At 32.8% G+C, this 22,052-nt stretch overlaps 1 protein-coding gene across 1 annotated transcript; it reads right to left on the bottom strand.

Moving 5' to 3' along the window:
* Positions 1–3,795: 3,795 nt before the first annotated feature.
* On the bottom strand, positions 3,796–6,304 carry LOC133854251 (reticulon-like protein B1). The gene is made up of 5 exons (XM_062290348.1): positions 5,910–6,304; positions 4,993–5,173; positions 4,774–4,915; positions 4,319–4,388; positions 3,796–4,226 (listed from the first exon to the last, which is right to left on the bottom strand). The coding sequence occupies exons 1-5, from the start codon at positions 6,130–6,132 to the stop codon at positions 4,057–4,059; spliced, it is 786 nt and encodes a 261-aa protein (XP_062146332.1). The 5' UTR covers positions 6,133–6,304; the 3' UTR covers positions 3,796–4,056.
* Positions 6,305–22,052: the final 15,748 nt, after the last annotated feature.

Genomic DNA, 22,052 nt, shown 5'->3' with positions numbered 1-22,052 from the left:
ATTTAATATAAAAAAAAATTTAAAAAAAAAAATCAATGTAAAAATTTTGGAGGAATTTTATATCTAAAATCAAGGTGAATTAGTACTTCAACTAAAAAAGGCACGCCTAGTTCTCACACTCCCAAAATAAATTTCCTACTATCTTAATCTGGGCATAATATATGTCAAATAAAATAACTTAAAATAAAAGTCAGAATATAAATTGATTATTAATGTCATTGCAACCTATAGAGAAACTATGAAAAAAAAAAAATCTTTTATTTGTCTTTTTGTTTTTGTCTCCATCAATAAATATCTAGTTTCTGGAGAATTGTATCATATTCATCTACGAGTGAGTATTAAAAAAAAAAAACTATTATAATTAATAAATATTTAGTCTCAAACTTTCTACATAGTTCTTAATTCTTTTTTGTTTTTTTCTCTAGTTGTCTTTTATGACTTTATCTTCAGACAATTGACAAAATGTTCTAGGGTTTGTTTGATAAAAATTTTAATGTGATTATTTTTAAAAAATAAAAGTAATAAGCAGTAATTGATGTTAATATTAAAAATTTAGCTTGTCGGAGCTTTTTTTTCCCAAAACGTCTTGACGGGCCCGGCCCTATAAGACCATAATTAAAAAATTAAAAAAATAAAATAAAATTTACAAGGCTATTTAAAATCTTTGGGGTTGCCACGGACTCCTACTTTATATGGTAACTCTGCCCCCGGAGGCAGGTCAATCGTTAAAAGAAAATTTTAACACTTTCTAATCAAATGTTGACATGTGTCGGCAAATTTTATAATAATGGAAATAAGTACCCATATGTCTCTTTTAAACTACTATTTAATTGTCAATATTTTTTCAAGCTATCAATTGTGTTAATGTTCTCCTTCAAACTATCAAAAAAAGTCAATGCCCCTCTTAAGACCAACAAAAAAGACAAAAATAACCTTATAAATTCAAAAAAAATAAAAAATAAAATTAAAGTACATGTAATCCCCTTAAACTACCACTTCACTGTCAATGTCCTCCTCAAATTACCAATTGTGTCAATGTCCCTCCTTAAACTATCAAAAAATGTCAAATGTCTCCCTAATGACAAAAATATCCTTCATAAAATTATTTAAAAAAAAAAAAAAAAATATTAAAAAAATATAAAATAACAAAAATTTATACAAAAAGAATAATAATAATAATAATAAAAACTAGTTTTTGTTTTTTTTTAAAAAAAAAAAATTGTTTTTATAATTTTCATTTATTTTTTGGTTTTTTTTAAACATTTAAAAAAAATATGGTTTTTCTTTTTTCTTTTTCGTTTGTTTTTTTTTTTAAATATATATATTCTTTTTTCCTTTTTTCTTTTTTTCTTTTTAAATTTTTTTTTTTTTGTTTAGTTTTTTTTTCCTCAAATTTATAAGAACATTTTTGTCTTATTTAAACTAATTTAAACATGAAATCAAAGAAAAGCAATAAAGAAAACAATATTTAAATAAACTAAGAACATTATATTAATTTAAGACAATTCGGATTACAAAAGAAAATGAAAAGCATTAAAATTAACTAAGATACACCTGAGACAATCGAAGCTCCCAAAAGATGCATGACTATCTCTCTCACCCATGCCTCATATATATAGAGGATGAGATAACAAAATAATATCTAAAGAAGAGATAAGATAAGATAAAATAAAATAAGATAGGATATAATATGATAGGATAAGATAAGATAGGATAGGATAGGATAGGATAGGATGTCTTAGGGAGGATATTAACATTGTTTTAGTAATTTGAGGATGACATTGACACAATTGGTAGTTTGGGGGATACATTGACAATTGAGTGGTAGTTTGAGGGGATATATGTATTTTTCTCAACAAAAAAAAAAAAATAAAAAAAAATACTAAAACTAAAAAAATAATTTTTTAAAAAACAAATTAAAAAAAAATAAAATTAAAGATAAAGCGATTTTTTTTTTTATAATTAAAAAAACGGAAAAGAACAAAAAAAATTTTAAAAAAATAACAAACAAAAAAATAACTGAAAATTATATAGAAATAATAATTAAAAAAAAAACCTTTTTATTTTTTATTTATTTTTTTTAACTTTTTGTTATTTTATATTTTTTTAATAATTTTTTTAGTTTTTTTTTTTAAATATTAATATTTTTATGAAGTGTATTTTTGTTATTAGAAAAAATATTAACATTTTTTAATAATTTAAAGAAAAGATTAACACAATTAATAATTTGAAAAAATCATTGATAATGGGATAATAACTTGAGATGATAGCCTGTACTTTCCCCTAAAATTAAATTCATGCTGCTAGTGCTACTACAGTACGTGCTAATCTGATTCGATTTAGATGTGTCCTCTTTCTTGACACGAACATAGGAAACCGTCTTTTACGGCCTTCCGCTTGTTTCATTCAAACGAGTTGTTCTTTTTCTTTTTCTTTTTTTGTCTTTTTCTTTTTGTCTTTCTCTTAATTGATGGACAGAAAAAAAGTGGTGGATTTAACAAAGAGAACGATCGCCGTCCAGTGAATAAAAATAATAATAATAAATAAAAACAAAACAAAACAAAGTGAATCTAACGAGAAGGACACGTGAACCTTTTCGAAAATCGCCACAACATTTTTGTCAAATCTTCAACGTTTGAAAGAGGAATATCTTGACAATTTTATATTCACCAGTGGAAGTCGGTGGAAGTCGGTATGATTCTTTTTAAATCGCATTTTTAAAAGCTCCAAATATAACCTGAAAATTTGCTATTTAAATCGAGTAATGCTACACATCATCCTCTTGTCCTTCTTTTATCCTCTCAAAATTGATGTGGCTCTTAAAATCACCATTGAATCAAAATTTAATAATAATCTATCATAAATTCAATGGTGATTTTAAGAGCCACATCAAATTTAGAAGGACAAGGGGATGATGTATAGCATTACTCATTTAAATCAGATCTAAACTTCCAAGCTCTTCCAACAATCGTACACAAATTACTTGCGAGGAGCATAATAATCAAATGACAATTATCAAAATTAATTATTAAACGATTAAATTTACTTGTCAAATTTAATATCTTTATTTTTTTAACCATTAAATTTATTTATCAAACTTTATTACATAATTTTTTCACCAATACCATTACCTACATTTATAAAAGTTTCTTTATAAAAGTTGCAATATCCAAACATTTTCCTTTATATAGCAATTCCTATCCAAGAGCATCTCCCAAGTGTCGTTTAAAAAAATACCCTATATATATATATATATATATATATATATATATATATAAATAAAAAATAAAGACGACTTTTTTTTTTTTTTGAAATTGGGTTAATATATAAAAATGTCATGTGTTAATTTGTATGTATGTGAGCTATACACATTTTTAAATTTTTTTTCATAATAAAAAATAAATAATTCAACAATTTGAAGGAAAGTAAAACAACCAGATTATGTGACCATAATGTTAGTCTTCTGGATCAATTCATAATACTAAACACAATAAGAAGCTACCTTCTACTAAAATAAACAGAAATTTTTTACAAACTGGTCTATAGATCTAATAGTGATATATGCCCCACATGACACTTTTAGAGATTAATTTGTATGAGTTTAGGATCCAACTAAAATCCCCCCAACAATAACAAATAAGCCTAGGACTTTAACAAGGGACTTGCAGTCTAATTACTTTTAACCTAAAATCCACTGTCCAGTAGCAAGAATTGGAAAGGAAAAGATTGACAGACTGCACCCAAAGGGCCAAATCCAACACAATTTTGAAATAGAATTAACCCAATGCATGTACATGGCACTAATTAGTATGCAATATATAAAAGTATCATATAACCAAGTAACCGACAGCAAACAAGACCCATTTAAAAATGAGCCATATATATGTAGCAAAAACAAGTACCAAAAAAAAAAACCCATATCAATCCACGTTGTGAACCCGAAGATCCTAGAACAACAAAAAGAAAACAGGGTTCTAGACAATCATTCATGGATATTCACACCACCTTTGACAACACACTGTCAGCTAATTGAAAATGGCCATGAAGTCTGCCACTCTAATCCTTCTTCCTATCCTTCAATGGCCCCATAGGAATCTTGCTCAGAACCTTTCCATCGAAAACTACGTACTGCTTCTTGATCTCACCATGGGCCTTCTCAGCAAATGAGTCCACCTGACGCTCATACTTCTCATAGAGCACCGGCAATGTGTTTAGCAAAACAAATGCTGCAATAAAATCAAGAAACCAGTGTGTTAAGAGCTAATCTATTCATGTTTTTAACTAATGCATGCATATAATATCAACCCCATTAGATTACCTATGTAGAACAAGGTCAAGAAGTTGCACCATTTCCCCACAACAGACAAAATCCACAAGCCAGCAATCACCTAATTCGTCATATCATTCCCAAATAGCGGGTCAACATAAACAATAAATAAGAAAACATAGCTCAAAACTACTATACAAACAAAGATCGCAGTTTATGGAGCTCAAGAGCTTGAGTCATATACTTGAATAAAACAAAAGAAATGCTATTTAGTACACTATACGACAGTCGCAACAATGAAATTAACCCTTAATTTTTCTTTTTACAAGCCTGCCTGCCCTTTCTAATCGAAAGACTGATTTTCACTTTTTACGTCATCTCAGTTATTGTATGGCAAACCGTTATGTACGTGGAACTGTTTGGTCACTCTTTAAGTTCTCCAAGTGATATGAGCTACAATGCAAACTATCAACAACAGAGTAAACCAAATACAGATATAAACATACAGATAGGAACTTCTTCAATTCTCTTCCCGATGCAATATCACGCAAAACAGAAAAAGCACAATTGATCTCTGCCCTCAGTGCAGCAGCAATCTGTAGAACTGGTTCTTCGGGGATATGAAATTCCGGAATACGTGGTGGCCTCCTAAATGATCAAACGGAAGTAAGAACAAACTAACCAAAAGGGGAAAAATTGAAACAATCAAACCACAGCAGCCTTACTTATTGATGAAGGTGGATGCATTGGACCACAAAAACAGAACCGCAAGAACCAGAATCAAGATGTGGCAAACCAGAGTAAGCAAGTGGTATTCAAACAATTCAAACAGAACCCATAGAGCAGTTGCGCCAACAAGCACTCCTCCTGATATCTTCTTGTTCCTCCACAAGAAAACATCGGCAGCTGTCGCATAAAAAGATCGATCAAATCAACATCGTCAAGCCTTAAAATGGTATTTACATATTTCCAGTAAGAGCTAGTTTTGATAATCATAGTTTAAACTAATGCTTCAATGATAATTATTCATAAAATACAATTGAAGAAGTTTATGAACCCTCAAAAAGGGTTTGCAAAACTAAAAAGAGGGAACCTTCTGAGAGAACCAATGACATCAAAAACATTTGAAAGCCAATCAAACTATATTCCTCACAACCTTTCTAACTTTCAACAACATAGATTGATCAATACCACAAGCTCCACTCCGAAACAAAACCAGATCTAGATCCAAAATGATCGCATCAAAATCTCAAAAGGAAATCTCAGCAACTAATAACAACAATAGATGCAGAACTAATCGCAATCGCCACGAAAAAGCATAAATTAGTGCAGAATTTTCCAAAAATTAAAACATAAGCTTAGCTTTAACTCTAAAACGTACCATTTGCTTAGACCGACACACTAATATTAGCCAAAAATTGCTAATAAAGACAGATTCGGATCTCATAATACTACTACACTTTCTCAGCAACCAAACAAATCGCAAAATATGTACAAATCAAATATGAAATTAAAAGCAAAAAAACATCTGAAGCAAATTCAACCAAATTTCTTCACCGCAAATTAAATTAAACACACAAAAAATTATTATTCAAGCACAATTTCATTTCCCAAAATAAAATAAAAAGTTAATTTGACCTACGTTTGCCACCACCTAAAACCTTGTGCACAGGCTTTTCTCTCCCAAAGAGCCTGTACACCTTCGACTCCATCGACGAAGGAGAAGCGCGGCTCTTCTTCTCGTCCTCCGAATCGGACGACGACGACGAAGACGACGCATCACCGTGGCTGTGGATCTTCTCCGTTACCTTCTCCTCCACCAAATGCTCCGCCTTCGGCTCATCGTGCTTATGCTCCTCCGCCATAGCTTTTCTCTCACCAAAACTCTAGCCGGCGATCCAAAATCCCCTAACGCTGTCGTTTCGAAACGTCTCGAAGCTGCAAGAAACTCTTCACTCTCTCGGTGCGGGCTTTATATAGTGGCCAAGACAGCTTTGCGATTGATTAAATCTGGACCGTCGTACAGTGTGGATCCGAAATAACGAAGAGGACGTTAGCTAACTTTATAGGGCCGAGGTAAACAGCCGTTAGATTTGACGGCTCCGCCAGGGGTACACGTGGCGAGAGGAAATTCAGCGGTGGGTTTGAAATCGCGGTAGCAGATAAGAGGAAGGTCGCATTGTGTGATAGTTAAGGCAAGTGTGAAATGACATAATCAGACGCGTTTGATCTTCCAACACGTGGACTACTTGGCCCAGGAAGCCTTAACTATTAAGGAAATTATTATTTTTTAATTAAATACATTTAAGTTTTAACTAAACCCCCTTTAATTATCATTATTTTTACAATGTTCTCCTTAATGTTTCAATTTTTGCAATATTCTCCCTAATTTATCGTTGTGGTTCAATGTTCCTTTTTCACTATTTAAAGTGATAAAAATACCCTCATATGATAAAAAATAAAAAATAAAAAATAAAAATAAAAAAAGACTTACTTTTTTTTAAAAAAATATTTTATCTTAAGAATAAGAAGAGTATTTTTATAATACAAATAATTGATCGGGCAGAGATTACAACAAAATTGAAATATTGAAGGACATAACCCACAAAAAAAAAAAAAAAAGAAAAAAAAAAAAAGTAGTTAAAAAGGAATAAATGTAGTTTCTTTTTCTTTTCTTTTTTATAATTCCTTTATTTTTAAAGTAATTTTATTTGATAGACTGTTATACGACTACTATACAATTGGGATGACACGACAATGAAAATCAACCCTTGATTATTTTTTATTACAAGTGTTGATTTTTACTGTGATATTATCAAATTATATTGACAGTCATATAACAGTCTACTAAATAGCATTACTCTTCTTTTTAATAGCTTAATAGTGAGCAAATTCAATACTACCACCTTTGTTTTTCTTTTTTTTTTACTTAATACTACCATTTAATTAGCCAATGGTTTTATCAAATTGAAAACTACTGTTTATTTAGCCTATGGTTTTATGTGTAAATGGGCAAAGGGACTCTATGAGATGATGATCTTGGAGTGTTTCATTAATAATTTAATAAAAACTTATAAATCATGATTTTACAGAATTTTTAGGGTATCATTATGTAAATTTGTTGAAATTTTAATTATTTTATTTCGAAGTTATAGGTTAGAAATTTATCATATAAACATTTATCATCTTTATGAATTCAATACTTATTATATTTTGTTTTGTTTCAAAAATAATAAATCTTAATACGATAAAATCTTAATAATTTAAATTTATATATATTTATATTAATTTAAATATATTTATACATCTAAATATCTTAAGAATTGTAGAGAAACATCTAAATATCTTAAGAATTGTAGAGAAACATCTAAATCTCATATAAGATTTAAATAACAAATAAATAATAATCAAAGAGAATGTCATAATCAAATGTCAACCTATGTTGACTATTCATAAAATCATGTAAAAATGATTAGGCATGAATTAGTAAAACCCACAGAAAGGAGGTTATAGGGTCTACTTAATTGAACCCCAAAACCCTCTCTTAAACTATACAAATTTCACTTAAATAATTAAATTAAAAGACCCAAATGCCAAATTGTAAAGGATCTCATCCCTCTACTATTTGCATGGTGTGATAGGCCTAGAACCACCTCCAAGATGTGATAGGCATCTATGCTCCCCACCGGTTTCATTATGTCCCTACAAATTTTAAAAATATCTTTAATTTGATTTATTTTTTTTTTTTTATAAAATAGACCCTCTAAAATCTATTTTTGCCCTTAAAAAAAATATTTTTAGTTTTGCCCCTACACCTAATTCTAATTCAACCCCCTAAATGGGCTATCAGGCTATAGATTAAAATTAGATAGAGGATTACCTAACTTTCATTGCACCAATAGAGTCTGGACCGTCCGTCATATCACCTGCTTCCATAGTGTGAACTGGGTCCCGCTTGATTGACTTGAAGGTTTCAGAGCCACACAATCAAAGGAGAAAAATAATAAATAAATAATAATAATAAAAAAAATAATAATAATAATAGCTCAAAAAGTTTATATATATATATATATATATATATGAGTGGTGTCTTTTCTGGAAGTCTAGGAATATGATCAGGAAAGAGCTTAAAAATGGCTGAGATGAGCATGTTCTTTGATTGTAATATAATACTATTAGCATAGAAAGATCACAATTCAAATGGCCTAACAAACATATTGCAGGGGCGGACAAAGTTTTCTATCAAAATTGAGTAATTTCTTCTAATTTAATTTATTAAACTAATATATGTCTAAAATATATGTAATACTTTATAAAAAAAAAAAAAAAAAAGGCATGTGAGACTAGACACGTGTCAGTTCAATAAACTGAGACGGCTAATCTTCAAGATTGTCGTTTATAAAAGGTATAGTAATTTACTCAATATTCACCATACTCTACAGATATTTATCAGCCGCCACCTAACTAGTAATAATCTTTTAGAACTGCAACAGTGTTCATGTGGAAGACATGGTTTTGACTAATTGATTGTGGTTAGTGAGAATGCTGCCTAATTCAAAGACAGAGGCACTGCACTTTAACAGCCTGTGCCATTGCCAATCACTCCCACACTGTAACAGCCTAAAAGCCTGTGTGAATAGCCCCATCCATCATTGTAGACTTCTTAATCAAAGCACATGCAAACACCAAAAAGCATCCATTCTGTCAATGCTAAGATCCAGAAGAGGTTTCTTCTCATGGGCCAGCAAAGAGAACAAATTTCTGAATGTTCTAAACATTAACCAACAAAATAGACCTAAATTCAAAAGCAGATTCAGAAACTTGGGCATGATCTAGATGGACCTACATCCCATTTCTGTGAGAGAAAAGCACTGGTCAAAAAGCATACACATGGGTATGGAAACAACCCCACAAGATTTACACATTTAGCCAGATAAAATTCAGCAACAAAAAGCACAAAGCAGCTACTTTCACCCCTTAAATTTTGAGATCTATGCATACTTAACATAAAAAATGCAGATATAAGTATAGTAAATTCAGTTGAAAGTTCTGTAAATTGGTGGCAGCTAATTGAATTAAAGAATATGCAGAAAGTAACCCTGAACACCCAGAAAGTGAAGGAAGAAATTACTAAGTTTCAGTTCTCAGAACCAAAAGGATGGGAAATTAATTATTAAATTGGGAGAAAGCAAAGTATAAGCATAGAAGATGTGGGAGGGGTGGAATTTATGTACAGTAACAATATCATACACTTGGCAAATTCATCTGCCCTTTGTATCCACACTTTGCTCCTATGCAGCAAATCATGAGATCAAGTCACCTCGTAACCTTTTCACCTTATACCTTACCAAAGTATTTGCCTCAACTAGAAGGAGGTAGGCAGGGAAAAGAGAAGGTGGGGAGGAGAAGTCAGGAGAATAAGAGGAATGATGGAAAAAAATTAACAGATGAAGGCTGAGGCTAAATTGCTCATTTTCTCTATCAAATGAAATGGGTATGTATAACTTTTGATCACATTTAGTGGGCATGGGCATGTCAGTTTTTGCTACTCAACCACCATGACAATGCCAAGCGAGAAGGCTTAACCAATGGAAGTGGCCAGTGGTTTCTTAGAAGTGAAGCATAAGAAAACCTAAGAATTAGAATTTGCCTTATGACTATAAAATAGATAAAATCGCTTTCTGATTTGTTGTAAAAGCAGCTTAAGGTGCACAACACTAGAATCTGGATGGTGTAATATGCTAGGATAAGCAAGTGGAACTATTGAACTAGGATCCAGTGGTTCAAAGGATTAAAACAGTACTAAAGATTGGAATATGAAAAAAGGAACAGATAAGATGCTGAATATGCAATAGCTAAGGAAGAATTAATTTATCATAAACCAGTAAATGGCAACTACCATTTTTTTTATTCATCCAAAAAAGAAAAAGAAAAAAAAACTACCATTTTTATACTATAGTTTCTGCCCTTCCATCTAAAATTAAGAATTGCAAACCACTCATCCTTGGAAAGCAGAGGAAGTCAAAAACTGCATCATGAGAGAAAAATGGAAAAACTAATAGTCCCAAATGTCACTGCAGCAGCTGGGGATGAGTGGTAAATATGCCCATTCTCTTTACTCATAAACCAGTAAATGCCAACTACCATTTTTATACTATAGTTTCTGCCATTTCACCTAAAATTAAGAATTGCAAACCACTCATCCTTGGAAAGCAGAGGAAGTCAAAAACTGCATCATGAGAGAAAAATGGAAAAACTAATAGTCCCAAATGTCACTGCAGCAGATGGGGATGAGTGGTAAATATGCCCATTCTCTTTACTCAATGCGTAGATTTGTGTTAAGGGCTTACCATTGATCCAAAAGCTCTAACAAGATTATAATATTCCACAACGCTTCAGACTCCGACATCCATGGCGACCCACTCTATTGACACTGATGGTAGCCTCTTTTTTTTTTTTTTTTCTTTTGGTGGCTTCACTCACTTAGCAGTATACATTAACTTAACACAATGCCCATACGTTATACTAACACATTTTAATCCGTCCTAAACTCGTATTGTATCCCATTCCCACATCATTTCATGTACTCATTTTTCCAAATCGTCAACTGGGGATCTGTAATTTGTCTAATTCCTATCATGTACAACATTTTATGTCATAAGGCTCTTATATATGGATGCTGAAGATAGAACTCCAATAAAGACATTATAAAGGAAAGTACAAAGTGGCTGTAAAAACTAGAAATACTTGCCGGTGTATTCCAGACAAGAGCACTCCATTGGATATTGACATTTTTACCTCACAAGGCTAAGATATGATGCAACACAACAATCAAAGGTCTGCAGCAGCTTTCATGGCCATATTGCAGAAAGATTTTTACCCTAATGAATAGCTGGGACAAGGAATAAAACAGAATACACAGCGATTTGGAAAGTGGGATTTTAACATTTCTGAGCTAACATGCTCGTATATTCATGAATCCAACTGCCTACAAATAAACATGGGAGTGGCTCTTTCCATACAACATCCAAATTTTAATCCTTTCCAAGGTTTTCCATGCGTCCCCGGCTCTCGATTGGGATCTCTAGCAATTTGCTGCCCCAATTGTTAGGGAAGCACATGTGAAAGAGCTTATATGAGACACTTGTCCGAGTACGTGGTCGGATAGCCCAAAATCATTTGGACAGGTGGTCCCATATGAACTATTTCACAATGCGCTGCCCAAATTTCTCGGAATCTCATTCCGCTCCCTCCCGCCGGCCACCCCCATACGTATACCAGTGTGCAGCTGCTTGTTGCAATTACTATGTAGTTATATTTCTGCATTAAACATATCCCTCTTCTTCAATGGTCGTGGCCCTTTTGGGACAAAACATTGTAAATTCTTGTTTTATGGTGCATATCAATAATCCAAACATTTCATGCACAAAAATTGATATGATAGCCTTTTCATGGCCACAAAATTTGCCCCTCACACATAAGAATTAGCACTATATCTGGGAATAGATAAAAAAAATTCCTTTGTGTTTCTTCTTTTCCTATAATTCAAACACTACGTACGTACAAAAATTATCAGCTATGAACTAGAATGAACAAGAGAAAGAAAGAACAAAAAAAAAAAAAAAGGTGGTGGAATAGCAGTTAGATTAATTACCTTATTTGGAGCTCAAAGAGAAGCAGAAATGGCGATCATGTGAAGCATAGGCCATAGCGAGCTCTTCTAATTTAAGACTTGTGCTGTTGAGCACAGCTTCAACGACCAAAAAAACCAACTCGAGGACGATGATGAAAGTTTCTTACGTTGTTTTATTGACCCCTATAACCCCTGTTGTAAACACCTCAACTTCGAGGCGTTTGAGGTGTCTGGTTTCATCCAACACGGCCATTTCGGTCATTCAGCTTAAGGCGGCCATTGCCTATGGTTTGGTTTGAGAACATTTCCACGAATATGCTGTGGGTACCATGGTCCAGGCCTTAATATTATTTTTGGAAAAATGATTCAGAAAATGTAATGATTTTTTTTATTATTATTATTAAATTACTTTCTAAGTTATAAATTCTGAGGATTTACTCAATCTTTAAGATTCTAATTGTTGTCAAATAAATCTTTCTGTTCGGTCTCCATCATGTCATACCTAATCATATCAAATAAATCTTTTCATTCAACCTTTGTTAAATTTTTAACGGTATTATCACGTCATACTCGGTCACAATGTGACATCTTTTTTCTTTTTTTTTTTATGAATAACACAATGTCACATCTTTTCACTAAAAATATAAAATATCAAAAATTTAAAAAAGGAAAAAAAAAAAAAAAAAAAAAAAAAAAAAAAAGTGGTTTGGCCACCCCCTCAGCCGAATTTAAGGGTGACCGAAAATTGGAGTGGCAATTCATGTTCGCATGTTGAGTTCAGGTTTTGTCGAAGCATGTTTATAAGACTACATATATCAACCCTAATTCGATCTATTTTAATTAAACAAATTAGATCTCTCAACCTTAACTAGCCAATTTCTTGTCGTGTTTACGTACCGTATAAAAAATTGTCAGCTCTAAATGTAGCGTGTCGTTTAGGGTCGTCCCGAGACATAGGTATAATATTATATAAATAAATTCTAACCCGACCCATTTAATTAAACGTGATCCAGGTCAAACCCCTCAAAACTTCTAATTTTGTGTTGAATTTATATCGAATTCTTGAGTCGAGTTAAAAATTACAAGTCTTAGCCTAAACCACCACCAAAATTTTGAAGTGGTTTGACGACCCTTCTTGCCAATATGAGGGTAGTAATTCTTGATTTTTATTTTTTTTTTCTATATTTATATTCATAATTTTTAATTTTTTTATTAAAATGGACGCGTATTGCCTTTTGATCGGGTATAACATGATAATAACGTTAAAAATTTAATGGAATATAGACAAAATTATCTATTTGATAACAATTGGACCCGAGGAAATAAAACGACAAAATTTAAACCGTAAGGTATGGTTTGATAAATAAAAACAAATTAAAAAAACAAAAATCAAATCTCATAATCCTCCCAAACATTTTTTCATATTATTTTGTATGTATTAAATTTCTGATAGGCCTGGGTCGACCCGGACTACATAGAAAAGGCCTGGACCTGTGACTGCGTTGTAGAATTGTAGTAAGAAAATGGGCTTTTTCCAGTTGAGGGAACACCACGTCACCTAAGATTTGAGCCCACCTCTCTTTAATTCGATGTGACACATTGGTTGGTAATGCCTGTTGAATAGGGCCCATTTTCCTGTTGAATCTGGCCCATTTAAGATTTAGAAGTTGTACCATCATTTATTTTTTGGGTCCCTAAAGATAAAAGTCTCATTTATGAAGGAGAATTACTTAATAATTGTCTTTTTGGAATGACATGTAATTCGGATTTTTTTTAAGAGTTTATATTTAATTTCAAGTATTTGATGAGAAAAGAAAAAGAGAATAAAATTAAATATGGACTCTTAAAAAACTACAACATAGGTGCGGTAACCTTTTTTTTTTTTTTCTTTTTTTTTTCAGCACCTAAACCAAATCATTTGTAGAATAGGCGGTGAAAGCAAAGAGTGTACCTGACTACACTTTAAGTTATTCAAAAGGAGTGGATTCGTAACTTTCATCTTTAGGGGCTGTCTGAGTTGCACACAATCTGACCAGCTTAGTTATAAGGGATTCTGATTATTTATACGACTTTGCGGCAATCCATTATTATGGGCAAAGTTTCCATCTAAAATGGTTTAGAAAAAATTCTTCTAATTCGGTTTTTAAATTGATATGTTTCTTTTTCAAAAGCATGAGAGAGTCACATTTTATTAAAAGAGTAATGCTACCACACAAATATTCCGCAAAGCTGATTGTCCTATTCCCGCCAGTTACTTTGTTACTTGTTTTTAGTATCGTTCTCTGTTTGTTTCGAACAGAGACGGAGGGAGGGGGGGGCTGGCAGGGGCCATGCCCCCCCCCCCCCAATTTTCTTGAAAAAAAAAATTTCTTAGGTTAAAAAAAAAAAATCTCAAAAAAAAAATATATATAAGCTAAAAAACTAAAAATTTAGCCTATTAGCCCCTACCAATAATTTTTTTTTACCACCGGCCCCTGCCCATAAGAACTCCTGGCTCCGTCCCTGGTTTCGAAGTTGTTGTTTAAGTTGTTCACCTATTTTCTGTTTTTATTTGTTGCAATTTCTCCCTTCCCTGTTCCCCATATTTGAATAGGAATATAAAAAATGAAAGAATTTATTTCAACACAAATTTTTAAAAAAAAATAAAATAAAATAAAACTTTGTCCAATTTATCATTGACACTGAAAAAGATTCTCTAGGCCCTTTTCCTTATATTGTAGCTCCAAGGACTTGCATAAAAGAAGAAAAAGGATTGTCAACCACTTAATGTGGGTGACTCCACAATATTAATATGGCTCACACACTCTTTCTCCAAAATGTTAAAGGGGATGGCCAAAAACTCAGGACAAGGATCCTTTCCGGTTTAGTTGGACCGGAGTAGAAACAGTTATTACAAATATGAGGGTAAAATTGTCATTTCATATTTTTTAGACTATTTTGCCCTCTCATTTACATTAACCAGGCTCCTCTCCGGTTTCCTTGAACCGGAGAGGATCCAAATGCAATAAATCGGAGCCTGTTATTGTATTTAGAGGGATAAAATGATTATTTAATTATTATTTTTTTAGCCAACTTTACCCCGCAAAATATCTAAACTGAGGAGGGGGGCCAGAAGAGCAACCACCTTATCGAAAGTAAAAAAAAAAAAAAAAAAAGGAGCCGCAGCGCCGAACAACAAAACTGAAAAAGAAGAAAAAGAGAAGGAAAATAAAAAGAATGATGGGCCACTCTAAACAAAAAAGAAAAGAAAAGAGAGAGAGAGTGATGGATCGGCATGATTATGTGGGGCTTATTTCAAACTTGTATTGGATTTGTGTAAGCAAGAGACAAAAGAGTTCCGGATCATGAGATCTTCCTGATTTTGATGAGAAAAAAGGGCATCTATATTTGTCACTTTGAGAATCCCATTAATTATTTGCACTAAATTTTGGCATTCTACCTTACTAGACACTAGTGCTTGCCTTTGGCATTTTACCCTTAAATGCATAGGCCGAGAGAGGAGAGGGCCGGTATGGGCCATGATTCCATGAAACTTCTTCATTTTTTTCTTTTTATTATTATTATTATACTATATAGATAGCTAAATGCATATATAATTAGCTCGGCCCTTGTACAGGAAAAGGGGGGGGGGGGGGGGGGTCGGGGGATAGGTCTTTGGCCTTATTATTTCCAACTGATGACGTGTCTCTCTACAATTCGTCTGAGTTCACTCTTTTCTTGGGATATGCGAAAAAACTGCATATGGGGATGTGGACAATCCTGCTTCAATACTTAAGTCGGTATATAATTTGACAGAAAATGTTCAGAGTAATTTTAAGGAGACAATTTGTGTTTAATACCTAGAAAACCTCTGTACTTATAGAAGTTTTGGATGTAACTGAATAACTTTGCAAATCCCGAATTTCCAGGGATCTACAATTGGTTGCGATGTGGGCTTGGATATGCGGATCTTTTCGGGATTCGTGGTGCAGCTCTAGTTGCACGTCTGGGAACGAAATACCCAAGATCTTTATATCTTGAACCTTGGGTGGTTCCGAGATATCTGAAATCTTGGGTCATCTCGAAATATTCGAAATGGTCCTACCTCGAGATCTGGGATACCGAGATGTTTTGTGTCCTGTGGAGTTTTAGATCCGAGATGCTCCAGCCCCGAGACGAGCTTTCATCCGAGTTTCTATAATCTGAGTTAGTTTTGCCATATAAGGTCCTGATAACATCCGAGGTGGTCTATGACCGAAATGACCTAGTCAGGTTGGCCTGTCGAGCTAGGCCCCCGATTCGACTTTGGATCCAAGTATCTTAAAAGTTGATTATTTCCCCAATAATAACAATATGCATATAGTTGCATTGACTCATCCAAAATATTAAGGTTTCATTTAGTTTGCGGAATGATTATACCATTGATAAAATATTACTGAGAATGAAGGAGTGTAGAATGAAATAGTTATTCTTATTCCTTAGTTTGATAAGAATAACTATTCCTAGGAATAGGTCTCTACTAAATAAAAGAATAGTTATTTCATATAAATAATCATTCCATTCCAAGAGTCTATTCTGCAAACCAAACGAGACCTAAGGTTACATTTGGTACTTTCATTAGAAAAAGAAAAAAAAAAAGCTTTTATTAGGAATTGAAGAATGTGGAATAAAATAGCTTTGGTGTTATAGCATATGATAAGGATTTAACACTTGAAATAGTCATTTTCACTGCCCATTCTTTTATTTTCAATAAAAATTAATTTTTTTTCCTAATTTAAACGTAATCTAACAAATAATATTAACACGAAAAACAATAAAAAAAAATTATAATAATAGAAAATAAAGTAAGAGTTTTAGATTAAAAAAAGCAAAGGAGTTAGCTTAATTGGTTGCATCCTAGAACGCACTTGAGCTGAAGTTCAGGCGTCCCTTTCCAACTTTAGGGCTTTGACCGACTTTTGAAACTTGAAAGAGCAGTGCCCTTTTGAAAGCTTGGGATGCCCGGCCCGAACCCCTTCCTACTTTTGTATATCCCTGCACAAGGAAAGCCAGAAGCCTTACCTTTATGTTTAAAAATGCATTTTCCCAATATCTTTTTCGTCAGACCAAAATATATAGAAATACATGCTACCTTTTACATGTTTTAAGTATGAAAAATTATATTTTATACTTAGCCCTCAAATTATTACTTAATTGATCATGTCTTTTTCAAATTTTTAATTTGGATAAAGTCCTTCCTAAATTACTAAAAATTATCAATATTTTCCCGAATAACGAAAATATCCTTAATAATTTTTTTAAAAAATAAATAAATTAAAATACATAAAAATTAAGGGCGGCCAAAATTAAAAGTTAAGAAGTTTTTGGTTTTTTTTTTAATTAATTTTTTTTGTAAAAAAAAAAAGGAATTATTATTATTATTATTATTTTGAATTTATAGGGTATTCTTGGTTTATTGAAAAAATTGTAAGCTCATTTTTTGTCTTTTTGCTGGCATTGTGGGACATTAACAATTTTTTGATAGGTTGGAAAGGACATTGTCAATTGGGTGGTAGTTTGAGGAAGAGTATGTGGACTTTTTCCTATTTTATATTCTTCCAACATACTCATCTAACGAGTTATGCGGAAGAATTAAGCACGTTACATCAGCCGAGTATGCTGAGAAAATAGTGGGAGAATGCAAAATAGCATTTCTCTTTTAAGTAATATAGTGTTCTTTTGCTTTTCGGTTCAACATCTTTTCCCAACCCGATTGGTTTCGATTTGAATTTCCTATTAAATAGTTTATAACATAAAATTCGAACAGTCTAATAACATAAAATCTTCGTTGACTCCAACTAGGCCTATGATCAGATAGTTCCTGCTAGGAAAATTTTCACAATATACAAAAATGTTAATTAAGATTTCTTTCCATTTTTAAGCCTTCAAGCTTAGACAAGCGATAATTTTTGTGCTTATGGCCAAACCCTAAACCTAGTGTTTAGCTCACGTTGCATATACAAGTATACAACCAAGTCCTTTCCCTTTGGAACTCTTTCTCTCTCTCTCTCTCTCTCTAGAGAAAACCTTCGAAAGAGTTTGCTTGCCGGGGGAGGGAGGCTGGCCTCCCTCCCTCCGGTTCCCTGTGTCCCTTAGTTCTCTTGGACTAAGGTGTCTTTTTGTTTTCCTCCCTTAGTTCTCTCAGTGGAAGCTAGTTTTTCTCTCAACCATTAAGGCTGTGGAGTTTTTTGTTCTCTCCGGTTGAATCGGTGGTGGTTGACTTTCCCCTAGCCTTTGAGGCTATGGTGGTTTGTATTTGTGTTTGTTTTTTATTTCTTGCTTTTTGTCTCAGTTAGTAAAGCTAAAATCAAGGTTTCCAGCTTGTGAAAGTGGTGGCCGTTCGTGTCATTTAACGGTGGTTTTGGCCAGTTCTTTATCTGTTTTTTCTTGGATTTTCGGAACTAGATCTACTCAACCCCGTTGCTTTTTTCAAGACACGCGCCCCTCAGCCGTGTTCTCCTACGTCGTTTTCTCCCGCTGCCTGAAGCATCGGTCATGTCGGTGGTCGGAGTCCGGCGCGTGGCCTACATGCGCCGGAGAGCCTATTGCTTTTTGACGCGTGTGATGGCCACGCTCCACCATTTTCTGGCTGTGCTCAATGGGGATGGGGACTACGGTGGCTGATCTACGGCTGGGTGGTGATGGTGACGTGTGTCATTCACGCGCCGCTATAGCTGACGGAGTCTGCCCATGCATTTCTGCCGGCAGCTTTGTTTTTTGGTTTTCTGCTTTGTGTTGTGTATTCTCTTGTTTTTTCTATACAATTTGCTTGTGTACTGCTAAGATTTTACTGGAATTTGTGTTGACTAGATGCTAGATCAGCCCTCTTTTATTTGAGAATGAGCGTTAATGTAAAAGAGGCTCAAATGTAATTCTAGTAAGGTTTGATGTCTCTGCTCAGTCATCTGTTTTTAAGTCAGATCCTTCTGGCTTAGAGTTTAAGGGTCCAGTCCCTTATTTCTCAAGATGTACTATTTGCAGCATTTATAATAGCACATGCTATTTGTTCGGAAAAAAAAAAAAAAAAGTTCTTTAATGCGGAACCACATTAAGACCAACGGGGCAATGGTCCTATTATATTTTAAATTTTATTTTAAAAAAAATAGGCTTGACACTTTATTGACCTTTTAAAATGAAATTTTTTACTTCCATCCCTAATGAGCACATTGCAAGGAGCAGTGCTACACTGAAGCAAAGTTTCCGGATTTCATCCGAAAATTTTGCTTGAGCATGGCAATTTTGTAAATAATAAAAATTCGAAAACTTTGCTTCAGCCAAGTATTACCCCATTGCAAAACATCGAATGGGCAATGAAAGGGATGCCCATCAACATCAGAAATGCTAGAAAATACTCGGGTTTTTTTATTTATTTTTTTATTTTTTTAATTTATCTCATATTTAGCTGTCCGAACCAACTCCTGAATTCTTTTTTAACAATGATTGATCCAAATATTAATTAGGACCAAGGGCAGACCTACCTCTAAGGTTGGATGTCTTTGGCAACTCCAATTTTATTTTATTTTTAAAAAAAATATATCCTTATAAAAAATATTATATTCTATATTATGGCCCATCAGTTATGATTTTTTCACCCATAGATGGCTAGATAATTTAGCTTTCTACTCTACACCTTTTTGTCTTTTTTTATCTATTTATTTATTTATGTAAGTTCAAACCTCTGCATAAAAAATCACGAATTCACCCCTAATTACTTATTAAAACTAACATATTATCATTATAAGATAATTATTAGATAAATATATAATTTAGAGCGTCATTACTCCATCAACAACCATAATATATGTTGTGCTTATTAAATTTGTGGGTTTCTAAGGGAACAAGACTACATGAGGCTGCAACAAGATGAATCTGTCTTCGATTATCTTAGAAGGAGACTCGCGTATTGTTACTTTGACACTTAATAATCTAGAGATCACACAAGATTAGAGAATTTCATCTACAGTCTCCCATATTCTTTTCACCATTCTCTCCACTCTTTGCTGGTCAGCTAGTATTGTCAATCAAAATGTAAATTTCTATGTTCATAACGCAGTAAATTGAACCGCGACTAGATTTTCATCTAATTGGATTCCCCTTTTTTTTTTCTTTTAACTTTAATTCCTTTTCTTCATGTTTTGGAAAGGGAATAAAAATAAATAAATAAAAGGGTACGTTCTTGATTGAGGCAAATAACACATGGGTTCACAGAGTCACAGGGACAGTCTGTACAGATTGTTAGACCCATTTAAGGAGTTGAATTGTCACTTTCGTGGGGGTGCCCTTTTTAAGTACATCCAAAGAGAGTAAGGTCAACATATCGAACGGTTGCTACTTGCTATCACCTATCATACCTCCATCACGATACTTCTGTTCCGTCACTCTTTTCTCTTTATCCCTCCTGTATGGTCTACGGACCGTTTCTTCGTTCGAGGAAACAGCTCGCAATCCAATGGCTCAGATTACGCCATATTCCCGTTGAATCCGGTATAGAGGTCAAAGCAGTAAAAAAATTTTGTTTTTTTTTTTTTTATTATTATTATTATCTAAGATCAGACGACTAGACGAGACATGTCCAACAAAATTTTGGGTCCCACTCCTCTGCATGCGCGCCACGTGACTTTTAATCAGGAATTTAACCCAATTTTAGGTTCGACCTTTGGAGGAGTTGGTGGGTAAAAAGCAGTCATTTTCGTATGTAAAAGTAATCCGGGTAAAGCGGTGAATCCGGAGAGCTTTTCACCCAAAGGGACAGAGCTCCACCCAATGTCCCAATACCCATGCTCTGCTTACCCTCTTCGTACACGAAATTATGATTGAAAAGATGAAAATAATATTATCATATCCATATTTATCTATATAAGTTTCTAGATAAATTAATTTCCTAAGTACACTTGCATTGAATTTTTTTTTTTTTTTTTTTATATATATATATATATTATCTAAATTTTTGATACAATTAACGAAAGCTTAAGTCATCTCTAATAAGAGTAGCCAAAATAACTACTAAAAATAAAAAAATAAAAATTGATTTCTATTTTAACTATTCATTTTTTATATACACTTCAACAAATTCTTTATTATATTCTTTATGTTGGAGATAGTGCGAAAGAAAGAGGGAGAGAGATAGTGAAAGAAAGGGAGAGAGATAAAATATTAAAAAACTCTTTATAGTGTAAATAGAGAATAGGCAGAAGAACTTATTTACAATATCTTCAATAATGATGCTCTAATAGTAAAATTTGACTATTACGAGCCATTTTTCGTCTCAAAATAGGCAGAATATAATTTTTTCCCTTCTAGTATTAATAGTAAATAGGCAGAATAGCGTATTCAGAGCATCTCTAGCAATAACAGTCAAAGTAGATATTGAAAAAATAATTCTCTACTTTAACTATTGTTTTTTCTATACTTTCTTCAGCGGATTCTCTATTTTGCTTTTTTTTTTTTTTTAAAAAAAATAATATAATATTATTTTGTGTTAAAGAGAGCGTGAAAGAAAGAGGGAGAGAGACGGTGTGAAATAATGAAATAAAGAGAGAAAAAACAATAAAAAATTGCTTGTTGTGTAAATAATAAAGGTGAACTCATACTTTCACTTATGCGAATATGGCTACTACCACGATCGTGTAGATACTTAATGCTTTGGCTGTAGGTACCGCAGACGTCGATGAGGACTCTGTGGCTATGTATTTGAGGTATTGCGATTGAATCACATCGCGAAGGTTGTATGTCACGAACTCGAGGGTAGTTCATATTTTGTAAACTTTTTGTATATGGCTTGTGTCTATTGTGACACGTATTCTTTTGTAAAGCTATTATTTTGATGTGTCATTAATACTTTTAATTAAGCATTAAACAGATAAACGATGTAATAGCTCTGTTAATGTAAATAACATTTGATAGTTTTATAATATTTGAATTTCTTTTGCCTATTTACTCTATAAGGAAAAATTATATTCTGCGTATTCTGTTGTAGACAAAAAATGGCTCATAATAGTCACAATTTGCCTATTCTGTTGGAGATGCTCTCACTATTCAACCTACAAATAATTTTTTATTATTTTCTCTCTCTTTCTTTTATTCTTTTACATTATCTTCCGTAAAAAGTAATATTTTTAAAAAATAAAAGTATAA

Source organism: Alnus glutinosa, chromosome 13, assembly GCF_958979055.1.
Source record: "Alnus glutinosa chromosome 13, dhAlnGlut1.1, whole genome shotgun sequence".
NCBI classification, from domain to species: domain Eukaryota; kingdom Viridiplantae; phylum Streptophyta; class Magnoliopsida; order Fagales; family Betulaceae; genus Alnus; species Alnus glutinosa.
This window is presented reverse-complemented; position numbering and strand designations above follow the sequence as displayed.

What these genes read in the sequence shown, in the direction of transcription:
- LOC133854251 (XM_062290348.1), bottom strand. Translation starts at nt 6,132, where the DNA reads ATGGCGGAGGAGCATAAGCACGATGAGCCGAAGGCGGAGCATTTGGTG. An exon ending in GGTTTTAGGTGGTGGCAAAC is followed by an intron (nt 5,174 to 5,909) that starts GTAGGTCAAATT and finishes TTTATGCGACAG; the next exon opens with CTGCCGATGTTTTCTTGTGG. An exon ending in CTTGACCTTGTTCTACATAG is followed by an intron (nt 4,227 to 4,318) that starts GTAATCTAATGG and finishes ATTTTATTGCAG; the next exon opens with CATTTGTTTTGCTAAACACA.